Source organism: Phocoena sinus, chromosome 20 (assembly GCF_008692025.1).
Source record: "Phocoena sinus isolate mPhoSin1 chromosome 20, mPhoSin1.pri, whole genome shotgun sequence".
In the NCBI taxonomy this organism is placed as follows: Eukaryota; Metazoa; Chordata; class Mammalia; order Artiodactyla; family Phocoenidae; genus Phocoena; species Phocoena sinus.
This window is the reverse complement of record NC_045782.1, coordinates 20,101,087-20,113,580: the sequence shown is the minus strand read 5'-3', so window position 1 is coordinate 20,113,580 and position 12,494 is coordinate 20,101,087. Positions and strand designations below refer to the sequence as shown.

The following is a 12,494-nucleotide window of genomic DNA, read 5'->3' as shown; positions in this document are numbered from 1 at the left end:
GTGACTGCCTTCTTTGGGCCAGATCTGCAACTTTGATCATCTCAAATTGTCCTCGTAACAACTTATAAGACATGCATTATTTTCACTATCTTATAACTGAAGAAACTGAGTTCAGGGAAGTAAAGTTGAAGATTACACACCTAGTAAGTAGCAGAGCTGGGATTTGGACTCCTATCTATCTGATTCCAAAACCCATTTACTATCATTCTGCCATGCAGCCTTTACTGTTAGCAAGAAGAATGAGACACATGTCCTGTTCACAATCTAGAGGGGGAACACATATATTAAAGAACTCATTGCAATACAACGTATGTGATAACACCAGGTGTTATCGCATTGTTCTCATTCAGTTCTCATAACAGCTCTGTGAGGTAGGTACTGTCATTATTCCCTTTTCACAGGTGGGGAAACTGAGGAACAGAGAGTTTATGGTGCTTGCAAATACTATAGTCCATATGCATGACCACTACACTCTAGTGCCATTCTGGAGAGCTAGAAACATATGAACAGTGTGCTTGGGGTGTTCTAAGGAGTGTCAGTGACTATGCTTGTGAGAACAAGATAAGATTTCATAAATGAGATGGTATGTGAGCTGAAACCTGCAAGTAATGCACCAAGTTAAGGGCTTCCTTGGTGGCGCAGTGGTTAAGAATACACCTACCAATGCAGGGGATATGGGTTCGAGCCCTGGTCCGGGAAGATCCCACATGTCGCGGAGTAGCTGGGCCCGTGAGCCATGGCCGCTGAGCCTGCGCGTCCGGAGCCTGTGCTCCGCAATGGAAGAAGCTACAACAGTGAGAGGCACGCGTACGGCAAAAAAAAAAAAAAAAAAAAAAAAAAAAGGAATGCACTAGGTTGAGAAAGGGCTGATGGATGAAGGAAGGGGAAAACCAGGCAGAGGAAACAGCACTTGTAAAGGCCCATTCTCTTCACTGTCTAAAGTCTATCCTTAAAGTACAATGGAGGTCCTTCATAGGTCTGGTAGAGAGGACATTTCATTTTTCTCCATTTATTTCCTCATATCTTTCTCCCCATCCCTATCTGACACTCATCACATTCCTCCTGCTGTCCTTCATATGCCACCTCTCCATTTCTTACTAGCTCTCACCTGGACCATTGCAATCACTTGGCAATAGCTTCCCCTTCTTGCACTCTGCATTCCTTCAATCTATTTAAAAACACAGTTGCATATTGAGTTTTCAGCTGTGATCACCCATCTCCTCAGACTCTGAAATCTTTAAATCTCCCACTTTCTCCAGAGTAGTCTAAACTACACAGCCAGCAAGCCACTATCTTTAACAAAGTCTTGCCCTGTCTTTCAAATCTCTTATCACCCCCTTTCTTTATGTTAACACTGGTCCTGAAACTTTGGTGTGAATCAGAATCTCCCCTGGGGTACTTATTAAAAATATACACACCTGGGTTCCAACTCCAGATTCAACCTTAACGATTCTGTAAGTCTGGATTGTGGGAGTTTGTCGTTTGGTTTTGATGCTGGGGGACATCTATGTTGTTAAGTTTCCTCCTGGTATTTCCAACTCACTGAATTTTGGAAAACACTACACCAGTTTCAACTTTACCTAAATTTGGTAAGCTCCCCTATGCTTTCTCATTTAATTCGGGAGTTAAATTATTTTCTCCCAGAATCTCCAAATCCAACGCATCTTTCAAAACCCAGATCAAATGCCACCTCTCCCAGGAAGTCTTTCTTGCTCTCTTTCGCAGTTCTTTGATATTTAGTGGCACCTCTTGCTTATTCAGGAAGAGTCCAAGCCCCTGACAAGCCAATGAGTTTCTCCTGGTCGGGGAGAGAGGGACACATTCATCGAAGTCCGCCCCAACCCCTAGCCCTCAGGCGGGAATTCGGCGCAAGCACGATACTGTCGAACACTGAATCGATAGTTCTTCCTGGAAAGCCAGGGCACACACGCCCTCTACAGCCCGCCTCAGATGCCCTTCCCCAGTTGTGAAACGAGGCACCAGCAAAACCACTCCGGATGTCAGTCTCCCCAAGGTCGGAGATCAGGGAATTGGAGGGCGGGCAGGGACAACTCAGGGTCTTGCTTTCAACTTTGAGCATGTAGCCCGCCACGCCAAGAAGAGACTGCAGAGACGCCTGCGCCTTCCGGCCCTCCCTCCCCACTCCAACCCCGGCGTTCGCCTAGCCCTCCGATTGGCTGCTCCTAGCACCAGCCGAGCCTCAGGGCTGCGGCCCACGTGGTCCACTGGTCGTCGCGGGATTGGTTGTCCGGATCGGGCTGCTACGGCAGCCGGCAGGGTAGCGAGATGGAGCAGTGTGGGAAGCCCCAAGCCCGTACCTCTGGGACTGAATGGCGGCGGGTGGGCTGCGGTCAGCCTCTGCAGGCCTGGGCAGGCCTCCTGAGAGTCTAGGGCGTAAGAGTTTTTCGGGGTTCGGAAAGCGGGCTGCGGACCCCCTGCCTGAGGCTTTGGTTTGAGCCCTGGATCCGGCCTTGTGTTTCCCCGGAAGGATGGCGTCTCAGTCTTTCCTGAAGTTGGTGGGGTTTGGATGTTATTATTATTATTATCAGCAGTAGTATTGTTATTGTTATTATTATCGTTTTGAGGATACACCGTGTATAAGAATTGGTGGTCCTGCGCAGGGTGCCATGCAGAATGCCATGAGTTAGAAGTTGGAGGTCGGAGGGCTTAGAGATGCTTGAGGGACGTCCTTAACCTACGTGAAATGTTGGAGGTAAGTCGGCTTTATAAACCGTGCTGATGCCTGTATAATCCAGGCGCTTAGGGTTTAGTAGGGAGGGTCGTTCACTGACTGAATTAAACCGTCGCTTATTGAGCCGCTTTCTGTGTACCAGGCATCATTCTGAGTGTAATGGATGCAAAGGCCAGTAAGAGGAAGTCCTGGTTCTTTAGGAGCTCTGCGTAATGGGGCTGGTGGGAGAGACGGGAGGTGGGGGACGTGAATGGGTGAATAATTGGCGTGTGATGCGTACTGTGGTGGGAAAAAGTGCTGTGGGAGTCAGAGGAGGGGATGACTGAGGGAGTTAGGGACCACTTAACAGAGAAGGTGACGTTTGAACAAGGTTTTAGAACTACAGACTTTCTCCAGATTGAAAGGGGTAGAGAAGGCGCTCCAGACAGAGGAAAGCGTACTGAGGAAGAAAACTAGGAAAGTGTGCCCTCTGTGTGTGGCTGGAGCACACTTGGAGCTCTGCTCACAAGTTTCATGCTTTTAGACAAGGTTATTTAAGTTCTCTTAGCCTGTTTGCTTTTTGTAACGTGTACTTACTTCTGCACAGGTTGATGAGATAAAGGTTCGAGCCTCTAAACAGGCACTTTACTAGTTTCCCTCTCTTTGTGGAATTCAGTTGCTGAATGGAGAACACAGACCATAGCTGTACGTTTTTAACTATGGAGTATCAAGCTATTGACATTTATAAATGGCTGAAGGAGGCATGTTGTGTCTCCAGAATTGTTATTTAGATACAATGCTGAAAAGCTGGAGAGGTTGACATTGTTTGTGATCCTAGTACTTTAGCATAGCATGTCAGCGATAGTAAACTACCAGGTGTCATTTAGAATAAAATGCAGGCAGCTTTCTCATTCAGAAATTGATCATCCATGTTGTGAATTACCCAGGCTTTGCATTGTTTCCTTTATCTTGCCCATGGCCTGGAGAAAAATGATATTAAACCTTGTATTTAGCTGGTAGTAGAAAAATATAAATCTGGTAATCAGACCTCAGTTTCTCTTTCCAGCATTGCTCTTATTTTGCTATGGACCTTTGTCGAATCCTAGCCTCCCTGGGTCTTGGACTCTTTAGCAGACTCTTGTATAAAATTTTTTATGACTATACTTTTCATCGTTGTTGGCAGCAGAATTGTAAATCAAATTGTATGTTAAATGAACTGGAGTTTACTTTATAAAGGATTTTAGGAGAAAATCTTTTCTAAAGATTTTGCTTTAGAACTAGATTATAAATCCCTTCACAGACATCCCTGAGATTTTATCATGCATGGTGTTTGGACTCACTAAAACAAGAAATGTTTTTGAACTGGAAACGCTTCTCCACTCTACTCTGCATTTCAAAAATTTTAAAAAAGCACCTCCAAAACAAAACTTGTTCAAGTTTGCATTTTTGTACAGCAGAGTTGCTTGAGGTGAATAGTAGAAGAGCAAATATTGAAAGCCCACGGTTGCAACTTATCTAAAAAGAAGTCTTCTCTTCTCATGGGTAAACCTAAGTTTTCTTGGATGTGAAAATAGGGTGTTGGGCTGCTCTTAGATAATACAAGGAGGTGAAAAGCAATGATGAGTGAAGTATAGTCTGACCTGGCATTGCCATTGCTTCAGTGTTGGCATTGACCAGGGTGTGACCCCTTAATCTTCTCTCTGAGCTGATTCTGGTTGTGGTTTTTCCACATTGGTAATGTTCTAGTCTATTAGGATACTGGTTTTATTATGTGTAAGAGTGTTTAATATTCTTTTGAATTACTGATACTTTCCTGTTTTTCTTTGTAGGTTGAGGTGAAAAATATGGCTTTGATATCTTCATGGAAAACTGCATTATTTCAATCCTGAATCTGGTTCGGTTACCTTATTGACTTATTACTATATTAAAAATGTTTACTTAGCAGTGATTGTAAAATGAAAGTAATTAACATGTACATGTTTTTTGGGGGGAGACTAAGGGGAAACAGGTGTTCAGCCTACAAAAACATTTCTCATTGGATTTCCTGTGAAGTCAGTGTGTCTTGGGATTAACTTTGAAACAAATTAAAAAATTTTTAAATTAAAAAAAAGTTTACTTAACTATGGTATTTGTTCTGGTAAAACCTTGTGGTTTAATAAGAATTTTTGCAAATATCCATTATATTCTTCTCTTGGTACATAAAAGTGTTAATATTTTAAAATCTATAGGACATTCTATTTCAAAGTTTAGTTCTATTATCTTAGTGCTATCAGAAAATGTGCTTTGAATTGCTAAAATGAGTTGTATTGGACAACACCTGTCTCAGCAGAGGCACTTAAAAATCATTTTCATCCTTCCTCTTGTAGTAATGATTTTTTTTTAACCCGTATGTTTTTAACCTGTATGTTTAACCCTGCCAATCCAGTGGCAACTTAAGTGTTTGTGCAGTATTTCACTTGAGAAATAAGGTATTTCACTCAAGATTGAAGTCTTGCTGTTGGAGAAGAGGATTTCTCTCCAATATTGAATTAGAAAAAAAAGCAAAATGTTAATACATAATGCCTCAAAAAATCAAAGGTAGGGGCTTTCCTGGTGGCGCAGTGGTTGAGAGTCCGCCTGCCGATGCAGGGGACACGGGTTCATGCCCCGGTCCGGGAAGATCCCACATGCCGCAGAGCGGCTGGGCCCATGAGCCATGGCCGCTGAGCCTGTGCTCCGCAAGGGGAGAGGCCACAACAGTGAGAGGCCCGCGTACCGCAAAAAAAAAAAAAAAAAAAAAAAGTCAGAGGTGGCCTGAATGAAAAATTTACTCTAAATACCTCCACTAATCTTTCAGTTTCTACATAATCATGACATGGAACAGCTCTTTGCCAAAAAACATTTATTCTTAAAATTTACTTAAGCGTTTCATAGAAACTTTAGTAATAGCCAGAATAATTCATGTCAGCTTAGCAAACTCTTAACAGCAAGCAGAAAGAGCTTATGAAAAGATCCTGTCTTTACACAGTCATAGTTAGGGCAGTATTTTACTTCATCTCTTCATTAATAGCTTTGCTTTCACACTGAAGTCTTCAGACTATTCTGTATATACATTCAACCCCTATTTTCCTGTAACCAGTTTCCCAAAGAAGATATGTGTGGTTCACAAAGGGATCTTTAAAAGGTGATAAACTATGGCAAATGTTACTTAACAAATGAGTCTCAGCATATGGAAGGAGAAAGTGTGTCTAAGTATTTCTATAAAAAGCATGTCCATGGTGGGGGTGGTGGGGTGGTGGTGGGATGAACTGGGAGACTGGGATTGACATGTATACACTGATGTGTATAAAAGCGATAATTAATAAGAACCTGCTGTATTAAAAAATAAAATAAAATAAAATAAAGCAGGTCCATATTTCATACTGTTTGCAAACCGATAAAACCTATTTCTAATAGGCAGATAAATGCTTTCCTTTCTCAAAAGGCCTGCTTCCCCTTCACTACCCACTCTATGAGGTCTAACTTGGGTTTTTCCTGAGAGCTTCTATACCTCTTGTCCTTTAAGGAAGGGGACGGGAAAAGCTTCTGTGCCGAGTACCCTCTTTTATCCCCTTCTCTATGCTGACCCTCACATCCCCTGCCAGTCCTGATTCTCTCACTCTGACCAGCTTGATCAACTCTAAGTAGAGGTGTCTAGGGAGCAAGCTAAAAGGTTAAGATCAACGAGTACATCCTTTTAAAGAAATCCATGTGGCTGTTTAAAGTTCATACAATTATTAATTGAGGATGATCAAACAATGCTATTTACCGTGCGGAAAACCAGCCCTCTGGCCTTATAGCGCAGTCATTTCGTTGTGAGACAAGGTGCTAATCCCTTTCAGTTCTCAGGGGAGTACAGTTTAATCAGATGCTGTACTTGTGTTGGATAACCTGTGATGGGACAAGCTCGGTGACTCTTCACGTAATTAAACACACAGCGATAACAAAACACATAGCCAGAGGTGGCGAGAACGGTGTCATTCACCCGGTTTTTATGACACAGTGGGCACACAGTCTTCATTTGGGGCAACAGGGGAGAATCAGAATTGTAGTCTAGATGTACCGGTGGTGGTGGAGTAGGCAGGGCAGTCAATGACTTGATGGTTTCTTGGTTTCCGGATGAATACCACCACTCAAGGAACTGCAGGAAGAATACACCCACCGAAAGGCCAGTAGAGAGGCATGAGGCGGCACCTCCCACGGCTTGCTTCAGAGCTGACTTCATCTTCTCGCCAACGCTGTTTGGAGAACAGAACAAGGAGGCAAAAGGAGAAACTTTATTTAGGTACAATCACAGAACAACTAATATGCATGCAATTCTTACACTTTTCATTAGAATCGTTGATTCAGCTTGGGGATTGAATAGTTGCTGGACTGGCGTTTTCACTTGTAAGTGTCTATTCGAAACAATTCCTCTTTCTGGCCTACCGTATTTTAGGAGTTCTAGGAGCTAAGCTTCGTTTTTAATGACTAGGGCTTTGTTGCTTTGTGTTTTGAGAAGGAAATTAATGAGCCATTGATTATATAGACCTTTTATGGGGGTGGAAGATAGTATATCCAGAAAAAGAAATAACTCACTTAAAAAACAACTCAGCAGTACTGAGGAATATATTTGAACTTGTCAGAGAACACAGACACTAGGAGTGGGATAGCACCATGGTTAAGAGCAGTCTTTAGAATTGTACTGATCTGGCTTGAATCTCAGCTCTGCTGCCTATTAGCTGTGTGGCCTTGGCAAGGTACTCAAATGTTAGAACTTAGTTTCCTCAACTGTTAAGTGGTGCTAATGCATTTATTTCATTGAGCTGTGATGAGGATTGTGATAATATGTGTAAACACCTAGCACAGGGCCTGGTACATACCAAGTGTGTGCAAAAATGTAGCCAGTATGATGAGGAATTTTACCAGGATGACAATCCTTGTTTTATGGACACAAGAATTTTTCGATGATTTTATGAAATACCCCGAAGTGGACTGAGGTGGGTAAATTTCATAAAATTGGGATAAGATTTTAGGATTTATTAATCAAATATGTTGGGGAAATGTTAAGGCCTCACCTCCCAGCTGGTTGCTGCACCATGCTGGCTCCGGCTGGTTTGTGCTCCAGAGCTTGTATATCCTGAACTGTAAGTCGACCTAGCCGAACCCCAGCCAGACTCAGCAGTGGTGAGTGATGCTGAGCCTTTCCTAGGATGTATCGAAGCTGCTGTACAAGAAACCAGCCTTCCCAGGCCATGTTAACAAATGGGTAGGCTGCCAAAAAGGCTCTGTAAAATCGTTTCCAGCGGGAAGTAGGGGGATGGATGGAATATTCTTCCTCTTCTCTCAGGCTAGAAATCAGCTTCTCCAGTTTCACTTTCAGATAGGGAAGAAGAACCAGGAAAATAACTGTCTTCCAAAGCTGCTGCTTTGGGAGACCAGCACTGGCCAATCTCTGAAGCTTGTGTGTGTCTCCCATTACGATCCTCTTTAAGCCATAAAAGTTTTCAGAAAACGAGGCGCCGGTTTTAGACAGATAATGTTGCTGGAGCAGAAGATCTAGCAGGGTGAAGATTTCATCAAACCACTTCCACAAGAAGCCGTAGCAGGCAGGATTTGATTCTGCAAGAACCTAAAGCAAAATAAATAAATGAAATTCATTTCATTACACAGCTACTATGCCTTGTATTTATATTTCCTTTTTTTCCCTCTGAATTTCCACACTTCTTTCTGGGTCTACCTTAACCTCCCTTTAGTGCTGGGTATTCAGTACACATAACAAGAGACTCCATAACCATTAAATCATGTGATGTGCATTATATGCTAATTGGTTATTTCAAAACTTAGGCCAACAAATAAATTCAGATTATTGGCTTGGTTTTTATCCGGACGTTCCTAAAACTTTTCAGAGAATTAAATCCTTACCTTGACCACATGATGAAGAGCAGGTCTCACTGCTGTCATTAAACTGTCCTGTGCTACCACCTCAAAGATGGATGGCTGGTCATCCACCGAAGCAGTTGTGATGTGAGCCCCGTGCTCAGCCATAGTTTCGTGTGTGCACTGGGTTTTACTTTGCCCACAAACTCTAGTAAGCATGAACTTTCTGGGGGTGCCAGATGGGTGCTATCTTACAGGAACTGGGCAAAAAAGACCTCTTCCGGAGGCAGAGGGGAGGGGCCTCAAGGGAAGGTGAAGAATGAAGTCAACGCGGACACCCACGTTAGGGAAGCAGTGTGTGGGAGAGGTGAGTTGATTAATGCTGCACCTCACAGGGAAAAGCGTGACTATAGGGGGACAGGTACGGCGAAGGAGCGCTGGCCTCTCGAGCGGCAGTCCTGGAGGCGGCCAACCACGGACTCCCAATCCGGAGGGCTCAAAAGCCAGGCGGCTCTGAGGGATCGAAGGTGCCAGTGCAGGCCGGCCCCAACGGCCTGGCTCAGCTGTGGGCTGTGCAATCCCCCCGCCCGCGCCAGTCCTCGCGAGCTGACCCCAGGCGAGGGGCGAGGAACCCGCGACACCGCGTTTAAAAGGAGGTCTCGGCTTTATGTCAGAAGCCGCAACCGGAAATAGAAGCCGCTTGGAGCCCGGTGGCCGTGGAGAGGCGCTCTAGCCCCGAACGCGGCCCCGCGACCGGAACTAGAGAACTCTATGATCTCACAGGGACTTCCGCTTCCGCCCCCAGCGGGCTCGGTTGGAGCGGAGTTTTCCGCTGGTAGGTTTTACTTTTCTCAGCTGGTTTTGCATCGCTGTCTTGTTGGAAAGCCAGAGGCGCTGATATCTCTCTACAGAGTCTTTTTGGCAAGGTGTTGGGTCGCCGCGCTGACGTCTGGCTCCCGGAGCCAGAGCTCGGCCTGTTGCTGAGGCCTTTGTTCCCTGGGGCGATAGAGAGAGGCGAGGGACCCAAGCGAATGTGGAGATGGAAGGCTCACTCTGCTTGCGGCGGGGGTGGTGGCTCACTATTTTTGCCGCCTTCGGGAAGGATTTGAAGCTACAAAGCCGAGATAGAAGCTTTAGCCTTATGGCTGCCAATTATTAACAAAAAAAAATTTCCTGCTCTTGTTCAGAATTTGGGACGATTATTTTTCATTCAAGCTGGTACCTTAATTGTCTTCTAGGTTAGGTTACGTTCAAGCGGAACTCTAGGCACTTGCTACACTAAATGAAAATGGTTCCTACCCTCGAACACGGTAGGATGCGTCACATTAGCGATACGAATACAGTGCTAAAACGGAGTGATGCTGTTGAATTCTAACTAGCATGAATTGGGGAGGCTTGGCAGAGAAGGTAGTTTTCATTGTATACCAAAGTTAATGTAATTAACCTGACCTTTTGCAAACTGCTTTTACATCGTATGCAATTGCCTTGAGTAGCTGCAGGTTTACTGAATTTGGATAATAGTTAATCTCCTCTCTCTCCAACCTCTCCCCTCAACCCCTGGGCTAAATAGCTAGAAATAGAAGTTTGCTTACTTTATACCATAGAGGACGTTATGGTATAAAGATAGTTAATTGTTTCACATAATGAGAACGCTGGAACAAGGTTTGGGTTTAGTTGTTTCAATAGGAGAAATAAAAACTTGCAAATTAACCTTAATTGTGGTTCCAAAAAGTGTTTCAGGGAATTCCCTGGCGGTCCAGTGGTTAGGACACTGTGCTTCCACTGCAGGATGCATGGCTTGGATCCCTGGCCAGGGGAACTAAGATCCTGCATGCAGCGTGGCCAAAAAAAAAAAAAAAGTGTTTTATAGTCTGATTGTATACCTGCTGGAGGAAGTCACATTGATGGAAGATTTTACCTTACAGAGTTTTAAGGAGTAGAGATAATGTATCTATATAAAACACCTAGCTTTAGGTTCTTGGTCAGTGGTAGCTCTTACAGAGAGGCTTTTCTTAAGTGAACAGCAAAAAGACAAAGTTGAGAAATAGCATCACCTAAGACGAGTGGGAAGTTAGTTAAACATTGGTATCAGTTAGGGTTCTTTGGTTACAAGCAACAGAAAACAGGCTAATTTAAACTAAAAAATGTATTAGAAAAATATGGAGTAGCTAACAAAATAAGGAAAACCAGCTCTGAGGGAACAGGAATTACACAGTCCTACTGGATGTTTCTAGCAAGAATTAGCAAAGTGTCATACAGGCATCGCTGTTGCAATGAACGAGCTTCAACAAATTTCTGTCACTGTACTTATGATTCAGATCCCTATTGACTGACCTTGGTTCAGATTTCATCTCCACTCGCTGTTTCACTCTTAGCCAGAAGAGTGCAAGACACCTTAATAGTCCTTTGAGAATATTCCAAAAGTAAACTGATGTTGTTATGTGAGAAAAAAGGCAGTCAAAAATAACAATGTCAATTATTACAGCCAATAAATAATAAACACCTCATCACAAATCCCACTCCCAGGTTTATGGTGTAATAAGCAAGACACAAAAATTGATTGCACTTACGTTAAAAGGTGTGAAGAGCCATCAGATAGGTTAATATGGTGAGTTTAGAGGAAGAGACAATAAGAGCTGGGAGAAATGAGGCCGTTCAAACTAGCTTAAACAGAAGCTATATTGGCCTTTGTAACCAAGGGGAAGATCGTTTCTAGCCTCACGTTTTATCTCAGCTTCTTTCTGCCAGTTGCTTTCTAATACAGCGATGTAACCTGGTATCTCCTGCATCTTATATCAGGACCAGATGTCCACTGAGAAAGTTTTGTGGATTAGGTGGACCTCAAAAGATGAGTACATTTGGAGAAAGTCACAGTCATGGTGACAGGGTTTTCCAGGCTAAGGGAGCAGCGTGGATTGTATTTGAGGAGGAAATTGCTTGCTTTAAATATAGAGAGGAAAATAGACCAATAATACATAGTCTATACTGTTGACCATAATATAGAGGCTCTTAAATGCTAGTTTTAGTACTTTGCTTGTGGACATTCATTCATTTATTCCTGAATAATTTACTTATTCATTTATTACTGAATACATGCTGTGCGCCAAGCATTATGCTAGGCGCTGGGTAGACAGTAGTAATAAAAACAGACTTGGTATCTGCCCTCATGGAATTTACAGTCTAGTTGGGGAGAGCGATAGTAAACAAGTACAGAGACTAATATATAATTTACAAATGGAATAAGAGGGCTATGATGGGGGTGGCAGTGGGGCCTGGGAGAGAAGAACCTTTTAGACTGGGTAATCAGGGAGTGCCTTTGTGAGATTACAATTAAAGTGAGACCTAAATTATAAGCCAGCCAGCCCTGTGTGGAGTTGGGGAAAACGAATATTAGGTAGGAGGAGCGGTAGTTGTGAAGGCCCTAGGATGGGAAAGAGGTTGGCCTATTTGAGAGCTGCAAAAGCTAACAAGAGATGAAATGAAGAGGAAATGAGGAGTGACTGAAAAGGATAAAATGATATTAAGAGAGGTAGACAGGAGCCTAACCACTCATAGGCCATGGGAAGGAAACTGGATTTTAGTCAAAGTATAATGGGAGGTCATTGAAGGATTTATACACCGGAGTCATGACCAGGTTTATATTTTTAAGATGACCCCGTAGTGGTTATGTGGTTACATTTACTTTGTGAAAATTCATCAAGCTTTATATTTTTGGTGTGCACTTTTTGGAATGTTCGTTTATACTTCAAAAAAAAAGTGAAACAAAAATCTGGCTGCTGTATGAATAATGGTTGGGAGGAGAGTTGAGGTTTCTAGTAGTTGAGGCAAGAGGCGATGGTAGCTTGGAATAATGAGGTGAATAGAAGGGATTGGATGAATTTGAAATATATTTTGAAGGTAGGATTGACAACTTGGAGATGGAATGAATGTGGCAGTTAAGAGAGAG

General features: G+C 43.3%; 2 protein-coding genes and 1 non-coding gene across 16 annotated transcripts in view; 2 read left to right on the top strand and 1 right to left on the bottom strand.

Moving 5' to 3' along the window:
• The first annotated feature begins 4,282 nt into the window (after window positions 1-4,282).
• LOC116746490 lies at window positions 4,283-4,379 on the top strand. Its single transcript, XR_004347747.1, has one exon. It is a non-coding gene; the product is annotated as a Z30 small nucleolar RNA (small nucleolar RNA).
• Window positions 4,380-5,535: 1,156 nt separating this feature from the next.
• LOC116745247 (peroxisome assembly protein 12-like) lies at window positions 5,536-8,793 on the bottom strand. The gene is made up of 3 exons (XM_032615814.1): window positions 8,594-8,793; window positions 7,747-8,300; window positions 5,536-6,927 (listed from the first exon to the last, which is right to left on the bottom strand). The coding sequence occupies exons 1-3, from the start codon at window positions 8,765-8,767 to the stop codon at window positions 6,528-6,530; spliced, it is 1,128 nt and encodes a 375-aa protein (XP_032471705.1). The 5' UTR covers window positions 8,768-8,793; the 3' UTR covers window positions 5,536-6,527.
• A 59-nt stretch (window positions 8,794-8,852) lies between these two features.
• Window positions 8,853-12,494, top strand: part of LOC116745245 (AP-2 complex subunit beta-like) — a 79,765-nt gene continuing 76,123 nt past the window's right edge. For 12 of the 14 annotated variants that reach the window (XR_004347337.1, XR_004347344.1, XR_004347345.1 and 9 more), the window contains exon 1: window positions 9,258-9,383. The gene's annotated coding sequence lies outside the window, so the exon portion shown is untranslated. Of the gene's footprint in view, window positions 9,384-12,494 lie in introns of all 14 variants that reach the window. The other 2 variants (XR_004347343.1, XR_004347339.1) reach the window with 1 other exon arrangement.

Coding starts and splice junctions, on each gene's coding strand:
- LOC116745247 (XM_032615814.1), bottom strand. CDS start 8,767: ATGCTTACTAGAGTTTGTGGGCAAAGTAAAACCCAGTGCACACACGAA. Junction 8,301..8,593: donor CTCTTCATCATGTGGTCAAG/GTAAGGATTTAA, acceptor ATTTTGCTTTAG/GTTCTTGCAGAATCAAATCC. Junction 6,928..7,746: donor GTGCAGCAACCAGCTGGGAG/GTGAGGCCTTAA, acceptor TTCTCCAAACAG/CGTTGGCGAGAAGATGAAGT.